Below are 15175 nucleotides of genomic sequence, written 5' to 3'. Positions count from 1 at the left end.
ATATTGGCACTGGAGGGACTGCAGAGGAGATTCACTATGTTGATCCCAGAGCTGAGGGGATTAGATTATGACGAGAGGTTGAGTAGACTGGGACTGTACTCATTGGAGTTTAGAAGGATGCGGGGGGATCTTATAGAAACATATAAGATTATGAAGGGAATAGGTAGGATAGATGCGGGCAGGTTGTTTCCACTGGCGGGTGAAAGCAGAACTAGGGGGCATAGCCTCAAAATAAGAGGAAGTAGATTTAGGACTGAGTTTAGGAGGAACTTCTTCACCCAAAGGGTTGTGAATCTCTGGAATTCCTTGCCCAGTGAAGCAGTTGAGGCTCCTTTTTTAAACGTTTTTAAGAAAAAGATAGATGCCTTTCTAAAGAATAAAGGGATTCGGGGATATGGTGTACGTGCCGGAGAGTGGAGCTGAGTCCACAAAGATCAGCCATGATCTCATTGAATGGTGGAGCAGGCTCGAGGGGCCAGATGGCCTACTCCTGTTCCTAGTTCTTATGTTCTTCCCCCTCTCTCCTCAGTACTCCTGTCGATGTCAACGACCGTGAAATGATGCTGAAAATCATCAACAGTGCCATCAACACCAAGGTGAACAACATCCAGATCGACCTGGCCTGTAACATTGCGCTTGACGCCGTGAGGACTGTGGAAATGGAAGAAAACGGCCGCAAGGAGATTGACATCAAGAAGTACGCCAAGGTGGAGAAGGCAAGTGGTGGGACTGCCAGCATGGCTGGCTGTCTGCTCTCTGGGATTGCTGGTTCCTTGGTCCGTTCGTTACTCGGCACTTTGCCCCTACCCCGCCTCACATAATCTTGCCCGGCACTACCTGCCAAGTGGCTGTGGAAAGTTGAGTGGCGGGCGATCCTCATTCTGTTCCGCCCCCAATGTCTCCTGAAAGTGAACTGCTGAATTCGAGTGAACTTGTGTTTTCAAATGTGGATCAGCATTGGGCGCGCCACTGACAGCGTCACCAGTTCCTGGAAGGGGGATGAGGACCCCCGCCAGGCTGAGTTGTGTGCCTCCTGATGTTCGTTAAGGTACAGCAGGAATCTTTGGCTGCAATGCCTTGCGCTGCTATCCTGGAGCCAAGGCTGTTACTAACCCTCCCATTGGGCGCTGTGCCTGGGGGCGAGCTATCCCAGAACAGACAGTGTTTCCATCTGGATACACATCGATGAATCTACTGGCTCTCCAAGTAGTAATCTGCAGACATTGCTGTGGTGATTTACGAGCAGCTTTCCTGGCACTGACCCAGTCTCGAGGGAAGGGGGTGAAAGTGCTACAAAGTATGGTTCTGATATAACCAGAACGTTTGCAGGTATTGTTCCACAAGGGCTGTGCTCAAATCATCCCACCATTAGCCATGTGTGTTTTGAGAGTGAGCTTTCTTGTGTGTTTAACCATGAGGTGCATTACTACCAAACTGTTCTAACCTCCGTTGGAATGAGACTGCATGTCCTTTCCAGTATATGGCACTGCGTAGTGGGTTCCCTGTCTCGGTTTTCATCTCCTTTGGTCTAGAGCAGGCTTGTCCAGCCCGTTGGTCACTACCCGGCCTGCCAGGGCCCCCTCTCCGGCCTGCAGACCCGGTGAGCAAGATTCTTCAAAAGAAGTGTTCCTCCAATCACGAGCCTCACCTGTTCTGGCCTACATGTGGCTTCAGATCCACTGCAACGGGGTTGACTCTGAAATGGCCGAGCGAGCCACTGGCTGTTAGGAGTGGGCAATAAATGCTGGGGCACGTTCGCCACCCAGGTGCCATGAAAAAACTACAGGGCCAGGCGTGTGGTTAGCTGGGTCTCTGGATGCGCACACTCCCTCACTGCCGTACCAACTGTGCAGCGCAGTAGCACAAGTGATTAGCACTGTGACTTCACAGCTCCAGGGTCCCAGGTTCACAGCTCCAGGGTCCCAGGTTCGATTCCGGCTTCGGTCACTGTCTGTGCGGAGTCTGCACGTCCTCCCCGTGTCTGCGTGGGTTTCCTCCGGGTGCTCCGGTTTCCTCCCACAGTCCAAAGACGTGCAGGTTAGGTGGATGCCATGATAAATTGCCCTGAGTGACCAAAAAGGTTAGGAGGAGTATTGGGTTACGGCGATAGGGTGGAAGTGAGGGCTTAAATGGGTCGGTGCAGACTCTATGGGCCGAATGGCCTCCAATAGGATCCCTGCAGTGCAGTAGGAGACCATTCGGCTCGTTGAGTCTGCACCGACTCTCCGATAGGGCACTCTACTTAGGCCCACTCCCCCATAACCCCACCTCAGCTGCGCATCTTTGGACTGTGGGAGGAAGCCCACGCAGACACGGGGGAGAACGTGCAAACTCTACGCAAGACGGTCACCCCAAGGCTAGAATCGAACCCGAGTCCCTGGCGCTGTGAGGCAGGGGCTAAACCACCGTGCCATCGCCACCTTGAACTGGAAGATCACTAGTCTAATGGTTTCAGTGCTTGGGGGGGGGGGGGGAGAATTTTCATTACGTTACCTTGTGATAGTTTCAAATAAATCAATGCTTCTCCACACACTGGTAGCAGGAAAAACTAAGCCCGTGTTAATGTCTCTAAAAATTCAGCCGCTCGTGTGTTTAGTGGACAGATAACGATTCCCAAGTGGAAGTAGTGGGTTCAGGTTCTTTGTTCGCACAGGCGGAGTAACCAGTTTCTCCCGTGTTCACAGATTCCCGGTGGTTTCATTCATGACTCCAGTGTGCTGCGGGGGGTGATGATGAACAAGGATGTGACCCACCCGCGGATGCGCAGACATATCAAGAACCCCCGCATCTTGCTGCTGGACTGCTCCTTGGAGTACAAGAAAGGAGAGAGCCAGGTGCAACGCTTCCATTTCCACACGTCACTGTTCAGCATTTTATTGTTCACGGGCTCGCGGTACGGGGGCTATGCGGTTTGGAGTGATTACTGTCACTGGGTGTGTGACGTTCTGTTATGTGTGAACTTAGACCATGGGCGTCACTGTTCACTCGAGGTATCACAGCCAAGCTGGATTCTGTCCTTATCCAGGGGAAGTAATCTGGGACCCTGTCTGACATCCTTAACCACTGCTGGGTGAATTTGTCTATTGTTCAGTGCTTTGACTCTCTAACTATCTAACTGTGTTGGTGATCTAACCAATTCGCCCAAGAACCTTGTCTCCCAGTGTCAGGGTGTGTCTCCTAATTTGTGGTGTTAATATTCACAGATATCAGTTGTTTGGCATTGTTATTTTCTTTGTCTGCACTCCTTAATAATCAGTGTGTCTTATTCCAGACTGATATTGAGATCACTCGTGAGGAGGACTTTACCCGCATCCTACAAATGGAGGAAGATTATATCCAGCACATCTGTGAGGACATTGTCCGCCTGAAACCCGACCTCCTGTTTACTGAGAAGGGTATCTCAGGTACTGTGTGCCAGACCGAGAGGGGACTGGTTGGGTTCAGAGAGTACTTTCCCACCCCACCTTCCAAAATCGGCTGAGAAATGGGCTGTCTTGCTCTTGGGTTTTGTTCCAAGGACGGTGCAGAGCAGAGCTGCACTCCCTCAGCCCCAGGGTACAAGAGCTACCAACTGTGCCGATGACACTCCTGCGGCGAGTTTCTCCATGTCCGCCGGTTCTTTCACCTCTGCATTATCTCCACCCTTTTCCTGGCTCTCACCCTCCGCTGCGTCTGTTGGCTCTGGGCCCTGTCTGTTTCATGGAGGGTGCGTGTCTTGCCGCAGTGCACCCTGTAGAGCTTTGGTTGGTTGTTGGCCCGAGAGGCTTGACTGCCAAGGGCAACCAGTGAGATCAATAAATTTTAACCAGCACAGCTCCCGTTCAACATGTAAACCTCCACTGCTGTGCTAGTTCAGGTGAAAATTCCCCCGACCCCTTTTCCTAGATACTGTCCGTGTCGGAGCCTAGCATTCACAAATAAACTGCAGCGATTTGATCAGCCATCCCAAAGAGAATTGAAATGATGTGATATCCTCAGTGCTGAAAATGTTCATCTTTAGTTCAAATATAATACACTCATTCTGGGCAGGCTCACTGGCCTGTATTGGGAGAATAGAATTCTTATTTTTTAAAATATTTTTATTCAAGGCATTTTCAAATTATTTACAAAGCACAAATAATCATCGTCCACAAACCATAGTCTTAATACCCCCCCCACCCCCCCCCCCCCAGCTGACATTTACCATTCCTTAAAGACAACGATGAACAACTTCCACCTTGGAAATAACCCCTCCTCTTAATGGCAAATTTTATCTTTTACAAATGAAGGAATTTCCGCCACGTCACCCACCTGTCCCGCTCCGGGTCCCGCCAGCCTAATCCAATTCGCCTCCGGGCTATCTGAGGCAAAGGCCAACACGTCAGCCTCTCCCCACCAGCACGCCTGGATCCTCCGACAACCCAAACATCGTCGCCCACGGACTCGGAGCCACCCTCGCCCCCACCAGATCCTCTGACAAAGGGCTTCCAGAAAGCCCCCAACATTGGGCAGGCCCGGGACATATGCGTGCGATTAGCTGGCCCCCTCGAGCACCGCCCACGTCCATCTTCCAGCCCCATGGAACAAACCGACTCGTCCGCGACACACTGCGCTCTTGTGCAGAATGAGGCTTGAGAATAGAATTATTTCAGGCCACGCCAACACAACTTAATATTTGTTTCCCTCTTGTCTTTTTCCCCCTCCTCTCAGACCTGGCACTTCATTACCTCATGAAGGCAAACATCTCTGCTATCCGCCGCATCAGAAAGAGTGACAGCAACCGAATTGCCAGGTACGGTAAGATCGCTCCCGTGGGGGTGGGGGACTCTTTCCAGATAAATATTTGGCAGTAGATCATCCTGTTTGGCATACGTATTTGAATGTGAAAGTATGAATGTGATTTTTTGAAGCCACTCTTGATTTACAAACTCCAGCGACTTGTAAAGGCTGGAGCTCGAACAGCCACCATTACCTCGGGTAGTGAATTTATAATGAAACGGAGCTCAAGGTGTCGAGAGCGCACCGGCATTCAGCCCATCTGCCCCATGCTGGCGTTTCTGCTCCACATGAGTCTCCTATCCACCCTCGTAACCCCATCCCATATCCTTCTATTCCTTTCTCCGTCTTGTGTTTATCCAGCTTCCCCATTAAACACATCAGTTATTCACCTCTACCCCACTCTCTGTGCGAGCAAGTTCCACTTGCTCCCCCACTCTCTCTGGTTTAAAGGCGTTTCTCTGGAATCCGTCAAAACATCTTCCGGCCTACCCATGCTGTTTGTCTACACAGGGCATGTGGTGCTCGGATTGTCAGCCGCACCGACGAGCTGCACGAGGAGGATATTGGCACCGGTGCTGCCTGTTTGACGTCAAGAAGATTGGCGATGAGTATTTTGCTTTCATCACCGAGTGCAAAGAGCCGAAAGCTTGCACCATCCTCCTGAGGGGAGCCAGCAAAGAGATACTGGCGGTAAGTGAGGGCGGAGGTATTCTACATTTGTGGACTATTTGCGAGGGGTTTAAAATTGGAACGAATGAAATCGAAACGGACTGTTTTCAGAGCTGGGGAGAAGGGGTGTCGGTGGAAGATTAATATCAAATTTCAGCCTGGGTGGAAGAATCATTTGTACACCGTTTCAGAAATGTGGGTCACAACTGGAGTTAGCGATTGAAGCAGTCCCGACCACACTAGCTCGAGCTCAGAGTGCTAATCGTCCTGCGCTGATCAAGTCGGTGATGGTGGGCTGGAGGAACTGGTGGATGCGGAAGAGCCTGGAATTGGAGGAATGAGTAGATACAGGGGGGGGGTGCAAGGGGCTGGGGGTTGGTTACAGAGATGGGGACGGTTATGATTCAGGTTTTGTCAGGCTGGAAGTCCGATGTGTTGTTCAGTTTGGGTCTGTTTGTGATTTCAGTGTTTGATTCTGTGTTTCAGGAGGTGGAGCGTAACCTGCAGGATGCCATGCAAGTGACTCGCAACATCCTGCTCGAGCCGTACCTGGTGCCTGGAGGCGGGGCGGTGGAAATGGCCATCGCGCACGCTCTGACGGAGAAATCCAAAACCATGACTGGAGTGGAGCAGTGGCCATACCGTGCGATGGCAAACGCCCTGGAGGTCATCCCCGAACGTTAATCCAGAATTGTGGAGCCAGCACCATCCGCTTGCTCACCTCCCTTCGGGTAAGGCATGCACACATCCCACAGAGGGTGACTGGGCTAGCATCCAGGTCCCATCAATTCACCCATCATCATCACCTCATTTCCCCGATGGCCCATGTATGCCAGGTTCGATTACACATGTCTGTTTCTGCTGCCCATAACTGGTGTTTGGGCATTTAGTCCCCATGCATAAATCCGCGATGATTTCCAGTCACTCTTCCAGGTGGAATTCTGCAACCTCCCCCTCTCCCAGGTCACTGTCTCCTGCTCAGGCAGACTGCTCACACACTCCATCCTCACCCTGTCCCAGGTCACTGTCTCCTGCTGAGACAGACTGCTCACACACACTCCATCCTCTCCAGGTCACTGTCTCCTGCTGAGACAGACTGCTCACACACTCTCCATCCTCACCCTGTCCCAGGTTACTGTCTCCTGCTGAGACAGACTGCTCTCACACTCTCCATCCTCACCCTGTCCCAGGTCACTGTCTCTGCTGAGACAGACTGCTCTCACACTCTCCATCCTCACCCTGTCCCAGGTCACGGTCTCCTGCTGAGACAGACTGCTCACACACTCTCCATCCTCACCCTGTCCCAGGTCACTGTCTCCTGCTGAGGCAGACTGCTCACACACTCTCCATCCTCACCCTGTCCCAGGTCACTGTCTCCTGCTGAGGCAGACTGCTCTCACACTCTCCATCCTCACCCAGGTCACTGTCTCCTGCTGAGACAGACTGCTCTCACACTCTCCATCCTCATCCTGTCCCAGGTCACTGTCTCCTGCTGAGACAGACTGCTCACACACTCCATCCTCACCCAGGTCACTGTCTCCTGCTGAGACAGACTGCTCTCACACTCTCCATCCTCATCCTGTCCCAGGTCACTGTCTCCTGCTGAGACAGACTGCTCACACAGTCTCCACCCTCACCCTGTCCCAGGTCACTGTCTCCTGCTGAGACAGACTGCTCACACACTCTCCATCCTCACCCAGGTCACTGTCTCCTGCTGAGACAGACTGCTCACACACTCTCCATCCTCACCCTGTCCCAGGTCACTGTCTCCTGCTGAGACAGACTGCTCTCACACTCTCCATCCTCACCCTGTCCCAGGTCACTGTCTGCTGCTGAGACAGACTGCTCACACACTCTCCATCCTCACCCAGGTCACACTCTCCTGCTGAGACAGACTGCTCACACACTCTCCATCCTCACCCTGTCCCAGGTTACTGTCTCCTGCTGAGACAGACTGCTCACACACACTCCATCCTCACCCTGTCCCAGGTCACTGTCTCCTGCTGAGACAGACTGCTCTCACACTCTCCATCCTCACCCAGGTCACTGTCTCCTGCTGAGACAGACTGCTCACACACTCTCCATCCTCACCCTGTCCCAGGTCACTGTCTCCTGCTGAGACAGACTGCTCACACACTCTCCATCCTCACCCAGGTCACTGTCTCCTGCTGAGACAGACTGCTCACACACTCTCCATCCTCACCCTGTCCCAGGTCACTGTCTCCTGCTGAGACAGACTGCTCTCACACACTCCATCCTCACCCTGTCCCAGGTCACTGTCTCCTGCTGAGACAGACTGCTCACACACACTCCATCCTCACCCTGTCCCAGGTCACTGTCTCCTGCTGAGGCAGACTGCTCTCACACTCTCCATCCTCACCCTGTCCCAGGTCACTGTCTCCTGCTGAGACAGACTGCTCTCACACTCTCCATCCTCACCCAGGTCACTGTCTCCTGCTGAGACAGACTGCTCACACACTCTCCATCCTCACCCTGTCCCAGGTCACTGTCTCCTGCTGAGACAGACTGCTCTCACACTCTCCATCCTCACCCTGTCCCAGGTCACTCTCTCCTGCTGAGACAGACTGCTCACACACTCCATCCTCACCCTATCCCAGGTCACTGTCTCCTGCTGAGACAGACTGCTCACACACACTCCATCCTCACCCAGGTCACTGTCTCCTGCTGAGACAGACTGCTCACATACTCTCCATCCTCACCCAGGTCACTGTCTCCTGCTGAGACAGACTGCTCACACACTCTCCATCCTCACCCTGTCCCAGGTCACTGTCTCCTGCTGAGACAGACTGCTCTCACACACTCCATCCTCACCCTGTCCCAGGTCACTGTCTCCTGCTGAGACAGACTGCTCACACACACTCCATCCTCACCCTGTCCCAGGTCACTGTCTCCTGCTGAGGCAGACTGCTCTCACACTCTCCATCCTCACCCTGTCCCAGGTCACTGTCTCCTGCTGAGACAGACTGCTCTCACACTCTCCATCCTCACCCAGGTCACTGTCTCCTGCTGAGACAGACTGCTCACACACTCTCCATCCTCACCCTGTCCCAGGTCACTGTCTCCTGCTGAGACAGACTGCTCTCACACTCTCCATCCTCACCCTGTCCCAGGTCACTCTCTCCTGCTGAGACAGACTGCTCACACACTCCATCCTCACCCTATCCCAGGTCACTGTCTCCTGCTGAGACAGACTGCTCACACACACTCCATCCTCACCCAGGTCACTGTCTCCTGCTGAGACAGACTGCTCACATACTCTCCATCCTCACCCAGGTCACTGTCTCCTGCTGAGACAGACTGCTCACACACTCTCCATCCTCACCCTGTCCCAGGTCACTGTCTCCTGCTGAGGCAGACTGCTCACACACTCTCCATCCTCACCCTGTCCCAGGTCACTGTCTCCTGCTGAGACAGACTGCTCTCATACTCTCCATCCTCTCCCAGGTCACTGTCTCCTGCTGAGGCAGACTGCTCACACACTCTCCATCCTCACCCTGTCCCAGGTCACTGTCTCCTGCTGAGACAGACTGCTCTCATACTCTCCATCCTCTCCCAGGTCACTGTCTCCTGCTGAGACAGACTGCTCACACACTCTCCATCCTCACCCTGTCCCAGGTCACTGTCTCCTGCTGAGACAGACTGCTCACACACTCCATCCTCACCCTGTCCCAGGTCACTGTCTCCTGCTGAGACAGACTGCTCACACACTCTCCATCCTCACCCTGTCCCAGGTCACTGTCTCCTGCTGAGACAGACTGCTCACATACTCTCCATCCTCACCCAGGTCACTGTCTCCTGCTGAGGCAGACTGCTCACACACTCTCCATCCTCACCCTGTCCCAGGTCACTGTCTCCTGCTGAGACAGACTGCTCACACACTCTCCATCCTCACCCAGGTCAATGTCTCCTGCTGAGACAGGCTGCTCACACACACTCCATCCTCACCCTGTCCCAGGTTACTGTCTCCTGCTGAGGCAGACTGCTCACACACTCTCCATCCTCACCCAGGTCACTGTCTCCTGCTGAGGCAGACTGCTCACACACACTCCATCCTCACCCTGTCCCAGGTCACTGTCTCCTGCTGAGACAGACTGCTCTCACACTCTCCATCCTCACCCAGGTCACTGTCTCTTGCTGAGACAGACTGCTCTCACACTCTCCATCCTCACCCTGTCCCAGGTCACTGTCTCCTGCTGAGACAGACTGCTCACACACTCTCCATCCTCACCCTGTCCCAGGTCACTGTCTCCCGCTGAGACAGACTGCTCACACACTCTCCATCCTCACCCTGTCCCAGGTCACTGTCTCCTGCTGAGACAGACTGCTCTCACACTCTCCATCCTCACCCAGGTCACTGTCTCCTGCTGAGACAGACTGCTCTCACACACACACCAATGTCTCCATTCCAATTTTCCATTGTTGTCATGACATCAGGCAGGCCGCCTAGCAGGATTGAAAATCATGTTTCTCATTAGAAGCTATTTCCTTCCTTCCCTTCCCCAGAGCCCAATCTCGGTTGAATCTGAAGGAATTTCTGTACTGTGCAGCTTCCTCTTTTGCTCGAAGGCTGTTGCCCCCGTTTGTCCCAAACGTTAACTGTTCTCATTCACCAGGCGAAGCACACACAGGAGGGCTGCCAGACCTGGGGAGTCAATGGAGAGACGGGAGCCTTGGCAGACATGAAGGAGCTCGGCATCTGGGAGCCTTTGACTGTCAAATCCCAGACTTTCAAAACAGCGGTTGAGGTGAGGTTCATCCAAGAACAGAGGGGGGGGGGGGGGGGGGGGGGTGTTGTGAGCAGGTGCAGTGGGGGGAGGGGGGGGGTTGTGAGCAGGGGGAGGGGGGGCAGTTGGGAGGTGCAGTGGGGGAGGGGGGGGGGTTGTGAGCAGGTGCAGTGGGGGAGGGGGGGCAATGGGCAGGTGCAGTTTTATAGCAATTATTCAAAGATATAAGTCACTGAAGCTGAAAACATGATTTGTTCCCGTTGCTGCACCGTTCGCAGCTGTGCCTCCAGCTGCCTGGGTGCCCAAACTGTGGGGGGGGGGGGCCCTTTCTAAACCTCTCCGCCTTCCCTCGTAGACACCTGAAAACTGACCACCTTGATTGAGCTTTTGGTGGTTTGTCCCTCATATTTCCTTGTGAGGTTCCGGCTCAGATTTTGTCTTGCTTGTGAAGCATCTTTGGCAGTTTACATGTGTTAAATGCACATGAGTCAGACAGCAACATTATTTGCTGTCTTGCAGAAGTTTGGGATTAGTTTTGCTCACTCGATGTAATTGTATAGTTCTGGAAGAACTGATTTTGCAAACAGTACTTGTTTGTGGCATATGGGTCGAACCCAGGTCTCTGGCGCTGTGAGGCAGCAGTGCTTGCAACTCTTTCTCTCCCTCCCATTCCCCCTCTCCTTTCTCTGTGCCTCACACTCCCCCTCTCTCTCTCTCTCTCCTTTCTCTGTGCCTCACACTCCCTCTCTCTCCTTTCTCTGTGCCTCACCCTCCCTCTCTCTCCTTTCTCTGTGCCTCACCCTCCCTCTCTCCTTCCAGCTATTGACACATATTAGGGGTAGTTGAGCAAATTTTGGTCATGTTTGGCTTTAAAGATTGTCTTGGCAAGAGAATGGGAGGAGGGAAAACTTCATGGAGGGGCTGGAGGAGGTTACAGAGATAGGGAGGGGGTGTAGGGGCCGGAGGAGGTTACAGAGATAGGGAGGGGGTGTAGGGGCTGGAGGAGGTTACAGAGATAGGGAGGGGGTGTAGGGGCTGGAGGAGGTTACAGAGATAGGGAGTGGGTGTAGGGGCTGGAGGAGGTTGCAGAGATAGGGAGGGGGTGTTGGGGCTGGAGGAGGTTACAGAGATAGGGAGTGGGTGTAGGGGCTGGAGGAGGTTACAGAGATAGGGAGTGGGTGTAGGGGCTGGAGGAGGTTGCAGAGATAGGGAGGGGGTGTGGGTGTGTGGATCACTCGTGTTTACGTTCTGTTTCTCTGCAGACTGCTATCTTGCTGTTGCGCATCGACGACATTGTGTCCGGTCACAAGAGCAAGAAGGACGACAGTCACGGGGGTGATGGTGATGCTTCGTACAACTAATGGATGGAATACAGCACCGCACCGTGTAGGACCGTGATATACAAACTACCATGAACGCTGTTACCACTCTGCAGGACCCAGTCCCCACACTCCCAAAATATTTATTGTTTAAAGAAGGGGAAAGGCAGCAAAGGTCAACTTGTGGGGGAGGGAGGGTGCGGCAGATAAAATTCTGCTTACTTGTTGGGATGTTTCCATGGCTGACTTTAGCGCCAAGAGCAACTTTGAGGTGTCAGCATTCAATAAAGATTACTCTGATGTTGCCTCTCTGTCTGTCTCTCTGGCACACCTTCCCTCAAAGGCCTTCTCATGAATCAGCGTGTTGGTCGAGTGCAGGCTTCGTTGAATATGCATCTAACTTGGAAATCTGGCTAATGGGGAGCTTGCAGTCACCACATGTGCCGAACCGTCATTTTTAAAAAAAATTTAGAGTACCCAATTCTTTTTTTATTCCAATTAAGGGGCAATTTAGCCTGGCCAGTCCACCTAACCTGCACATCTTTAGGTTGTGGGGGTGAGACACACGCAGTCATCGAACCATCGTTTTTAAGGACTGGAACAATTGGAACTGCCCAATGAGAAAACTGAATAGGCTCAACGATTTCAAGCCTTTGTGGGCGTTCCAACTGTATTTCCCTTCTAATGGCACAGGGCCCTGTCCTGGGCTTGAAAAAGCGGAGTGTCCCCCCACCCCACCCCAGGAAGATAAACTTCACCCTAGTACCACGCAATGTACCAATTCATCCTTGAATGTGCTTGATCTCCCCTCACTTCAATGGAATTTTGCTGAGCCAGCCCCGCCCTAGCACACTGGGCCCCCTTGACCACAGTGAGGTGTGCCCTTGCTTCTTGACCATTATACGCAATATGGACTTCCAACGCCCCGAGCAACGGGATAGACTCTGGTGTACGACCGAAGATTAATCTGCTGGAGTAAGGGTTGGTGCTCGGTTGGAGTCCCGCTTCGACTTGCAGATCTCTTCACTAATTCCGGACGGTGAAGCTCCTGTGTCCACCTCCATCATGACTTGCTCATCATCAGCTGCCCCAATTTCAATAAAAGTATATTTTTTAAATCAAAAAATTTTCATCTTGAAAATTCCAGGGCAGATTCTCTTGGATACCAAACTGAAGGAACAGCAATTTATCCTTCAATTGAAGAGACTGCTAATCGGTTGGCAAGTGGATTCTGATTGGTAGAGGAAGATTGCTGTGGAAGATTTATTTGATCAGGGTGCGAATGTTATCTGAGGAGAAGAGGGTCTCAGTTATCCAAATGGGCTCCGAGGAACAAAGAAATGTACAGCACAGGAACAGGCCCTTCGGCCCTCCAAGCCCGTGCCGACCATACTGCCCGACTAAACTACAATCTTCTACACTTCCTGGGTCCGTATCCTATTCCCATCCTATTCATATATTTGTCAAGATGCCCCTTAAATGTCCCTATCGTCCCTGCATCCACTACCTCCTCCGGTAGCGAGTTCCAGGTACCCACTACCCTCTGTGTAAAAAAACTTGCCTCGTACATCTACTCTAAACCTTGCCCCTCTCACCTTAAACCTATGCCCCTTAGAAATTGACTCTTCCACCCTGGGAAAAAGCCTCTGACTATCCACTCTGTCTATGCCCCTCATAATTTTGTATACCTCTATCAGGTCGCCCCTCAACCTCCTTCGTTCCAGTGAGAACAAACCGAGTTTATTCAACCGCTCCTCATAGCTTATGCCCTCCATACCAGGCAACATTCTGGTAAATCTCTTCTGCACCCTCTCTAAAGCCTCCACATCCTTCTGGTAGTGTGGCAACCAGAATTGAACACTATACTCCAAGTGTGGCCTAACTAAGGTTCTATACAGCTGCAACATGAGTGAAGTGAGAGTGAAGTGAAGTGAGTGAAGATCGCGATTGAAGACAGATAGTGTTGGGTCGAGGAGCTCAAATCATCCAGTAAGTACGGGATGAAGTGCAGAATCCAGGGAGAAGGAATCTCGGAAGGCGAGATTGCAACCCTGTGTTGTGGACCATTAAAGCCATCCGAGGGGGTGATATTTTGGAGTGGTGAAGCGGGGAGTCCCTCGTGAGGCGGATTATCAACAGGTTTGTTTGACTTGGTGTTGACTGACATCTGGGTGGGTTTGTGGCCAATCCATGGAATCGTCATCTGCTTTGCACCGTCCATTCACCGTTCATCTGTTAATTCACATGCCCCTCATATTTACCTTGAATGGAATATATTACATATTGTAAATCATTCTATCTTTCTAAACTCACAAATTAAATTTTGGTTTTGCTAAAAAATTTAGAGTACCTATTTTTCCCCCTCAATTAAAGGGGCAATTTAGCGTGGCCAATCCACATAGCCTGCACATCTTTGGGTTGTGGGGGTGAAACCCACGCACCCATGGGGAGAATGTGCAAACTCCATACAGACAGTGACCCAGAACTGGGATCGAACCTGGGACATTGGCGCCGTGAGGCTGCAGGGCTAACCCACTGTGCCACCTTGCCGCCCCACATTTATCTGAATTAAACTTCATCGGCCCACTGATCGAAGTGTCTAACGTGGTGGAAATCTTCGATCGCATTTATTTCAGCAATGATATAAATCTCAGCCCATGTTTGCACTGGGAAGTGCATGCCAAGACCGTGGAAAAGAGAACGGATTATAGTTGCCAAGATGACAAAGGGATCAGGCGGGTTTACGAAACTCGGATTATACCCAGAGCTAGTCATTCCCGGAACAGACCGCCAGAGGTTTCGAGCTCAAAAGTGGGAGAGGGAGGGAGGGGAGCCACTCCACATCAAGTGTGGCTGACCAGGAGTCTCCCACCCTTGCCACCAACCGTTGGGGCGTTTGGAAGGATTTACAGGCCAATACCTGACCTGTTTTGGCCGCGTTATGGATGCACCTTCCTTGGGAGGGTGGGACCCAACGCTAACGATGCGCAGGTTACGGGGATAAAGGGGGGGGTGGGGGGCAGCGGGTCTAAGTAGGATGTTCTTTCAGAGGGTTGGTACAGATTTGATGGGCCAAATGCACTCGATAGATTCTATGAACCCAGAGCTGACTTAGAGGTGGGGGCGTTGCCCACTGCGACCACAAGGCCTCTTGGGTAGGGCCTCTATTTTAGGGGAGAGGGCAGTGATTTTGAGGGGTGGAGGTGGGGGAATATATTTAAAGTGATTGATAGAAAGATTTGCGGGGGGGATAAGGAAAGAGTTTCCCCCCCCCCCCCCCGCCCCCCCCGAGAGCATTGTGAGAGCCTGGGACTCTGAAAGTGTTAAAGAGGCAAAAAAACTCCGTTACATCAAAACAGGAGCAGGAGGAGGCCATTCGGCCCATTGCATGCTCCCCCATTCGTTCTGATCATCCAACTCAATAGCCTAATCCCGCTTTCCCCCCATATCCTTTGATTTCCTTCGCCCCAAGTGCTATATCGAACTGCTGCTCAAAAACAGGCAATGTTTTGGCCTCAACTACTTCCCGTGGTGACGAATTCCACTGGGTGAAGAAATGTCTCCCCATCTCTGTCCTAAATGGTCCACCCCGTATCCTCAGACTGTGACCCCTGGTTCTGGACACCCCCCCCAAAACCGCGCAATTTAGCGCGGCCAATCCACCTAATCTGCACATTATTTGAT

At 52.3% G+C, this 15175-nt stretch overlaps 1 protein-coding gene and 1 long non-coding RNA gene across 9 annotated transcripts in view; both read left to right on the top strand.

Moving 5' to 3' along the window:
• cct3 (chaperonin containing TCP1, subunit 3 (gamma)) overlaps positions 1 to 11796 on the top strand; it is a 31872-nt gene extending 20076 nt beyond the window's left edge. The window contains 10 exon segments of the mRNA XM_072490568.1: positions 530 to 716; positions 2685 to 2834; positions 3272 to 3404; positions 4690 to 4771; positions 5269 to 5333; positions 5336 to 5448; positions 5914 to 6094; positions 6097 to 6158; positions 10062 to 10193; positions 11435 to 11796. Coding sequence (XP_072346669.1) covers positions 530 to 716; positions 2685 to 2834; positions 3272 to 3404; positions 4690 to 4771; positions 5269 to 5333; positions 5336 to 5448; positions 5914 to 6094; positions 6097 to 6158; positions 10062 to 10193; positions 11435 to 11533 — 1204 coding nt within the window. The 3' untranslated portion in view covers positions 11534 to 11796.
• On the top strand, positions 6165 to 10055 carry LOC140402929 (uncharacterized). Of its 8 annotated transcripts, none has more exons than XR_011938195.1 (4): positions 6165 to 6447; positions 6500 to 6793; positions 7075 to 7245; positions 7470 to 10055. It is a non-coding gene; the product is annotated as an uncharacterized lncRNA (long non-coding RNA). The 8 variants fall into 8 exon arrangements; XR_011938199.1 differs by having other exon boundaries at positions 6165 to 6793; positions 7470 to 7817; positions 7871 to 10055; XR_011938197.1 differs by having other exon boundaries at positions 6165 to 6793; positions 7470 to 7988; positions 8152 to 10055.
• Positions 11797 to 15175: the final 3379 nt, after the last annotated feature.

Source organism: Scyliorhinus torazame, chromosome 26 (genome assembly GCF_047496885.1).
Source record: "Scyliorhinus torazame isolate Kashiwa2021f chromosome 26, sScyTor2.1, whole genome shotgun sequence".
Classification (NCBI taxonomy): domain Eukaryota; kingdom Metazoa; phylum Chordata; class Chondrichthyes; order Carcharhiniformes; family Scyliorhinidae; genus Scyliorhinus; species Scyliorhinus torazame.
Note: the sequence above shows the minus strand (reverse complement) of the source record. Positions and strands in the feature narration are given on the sequence as shown.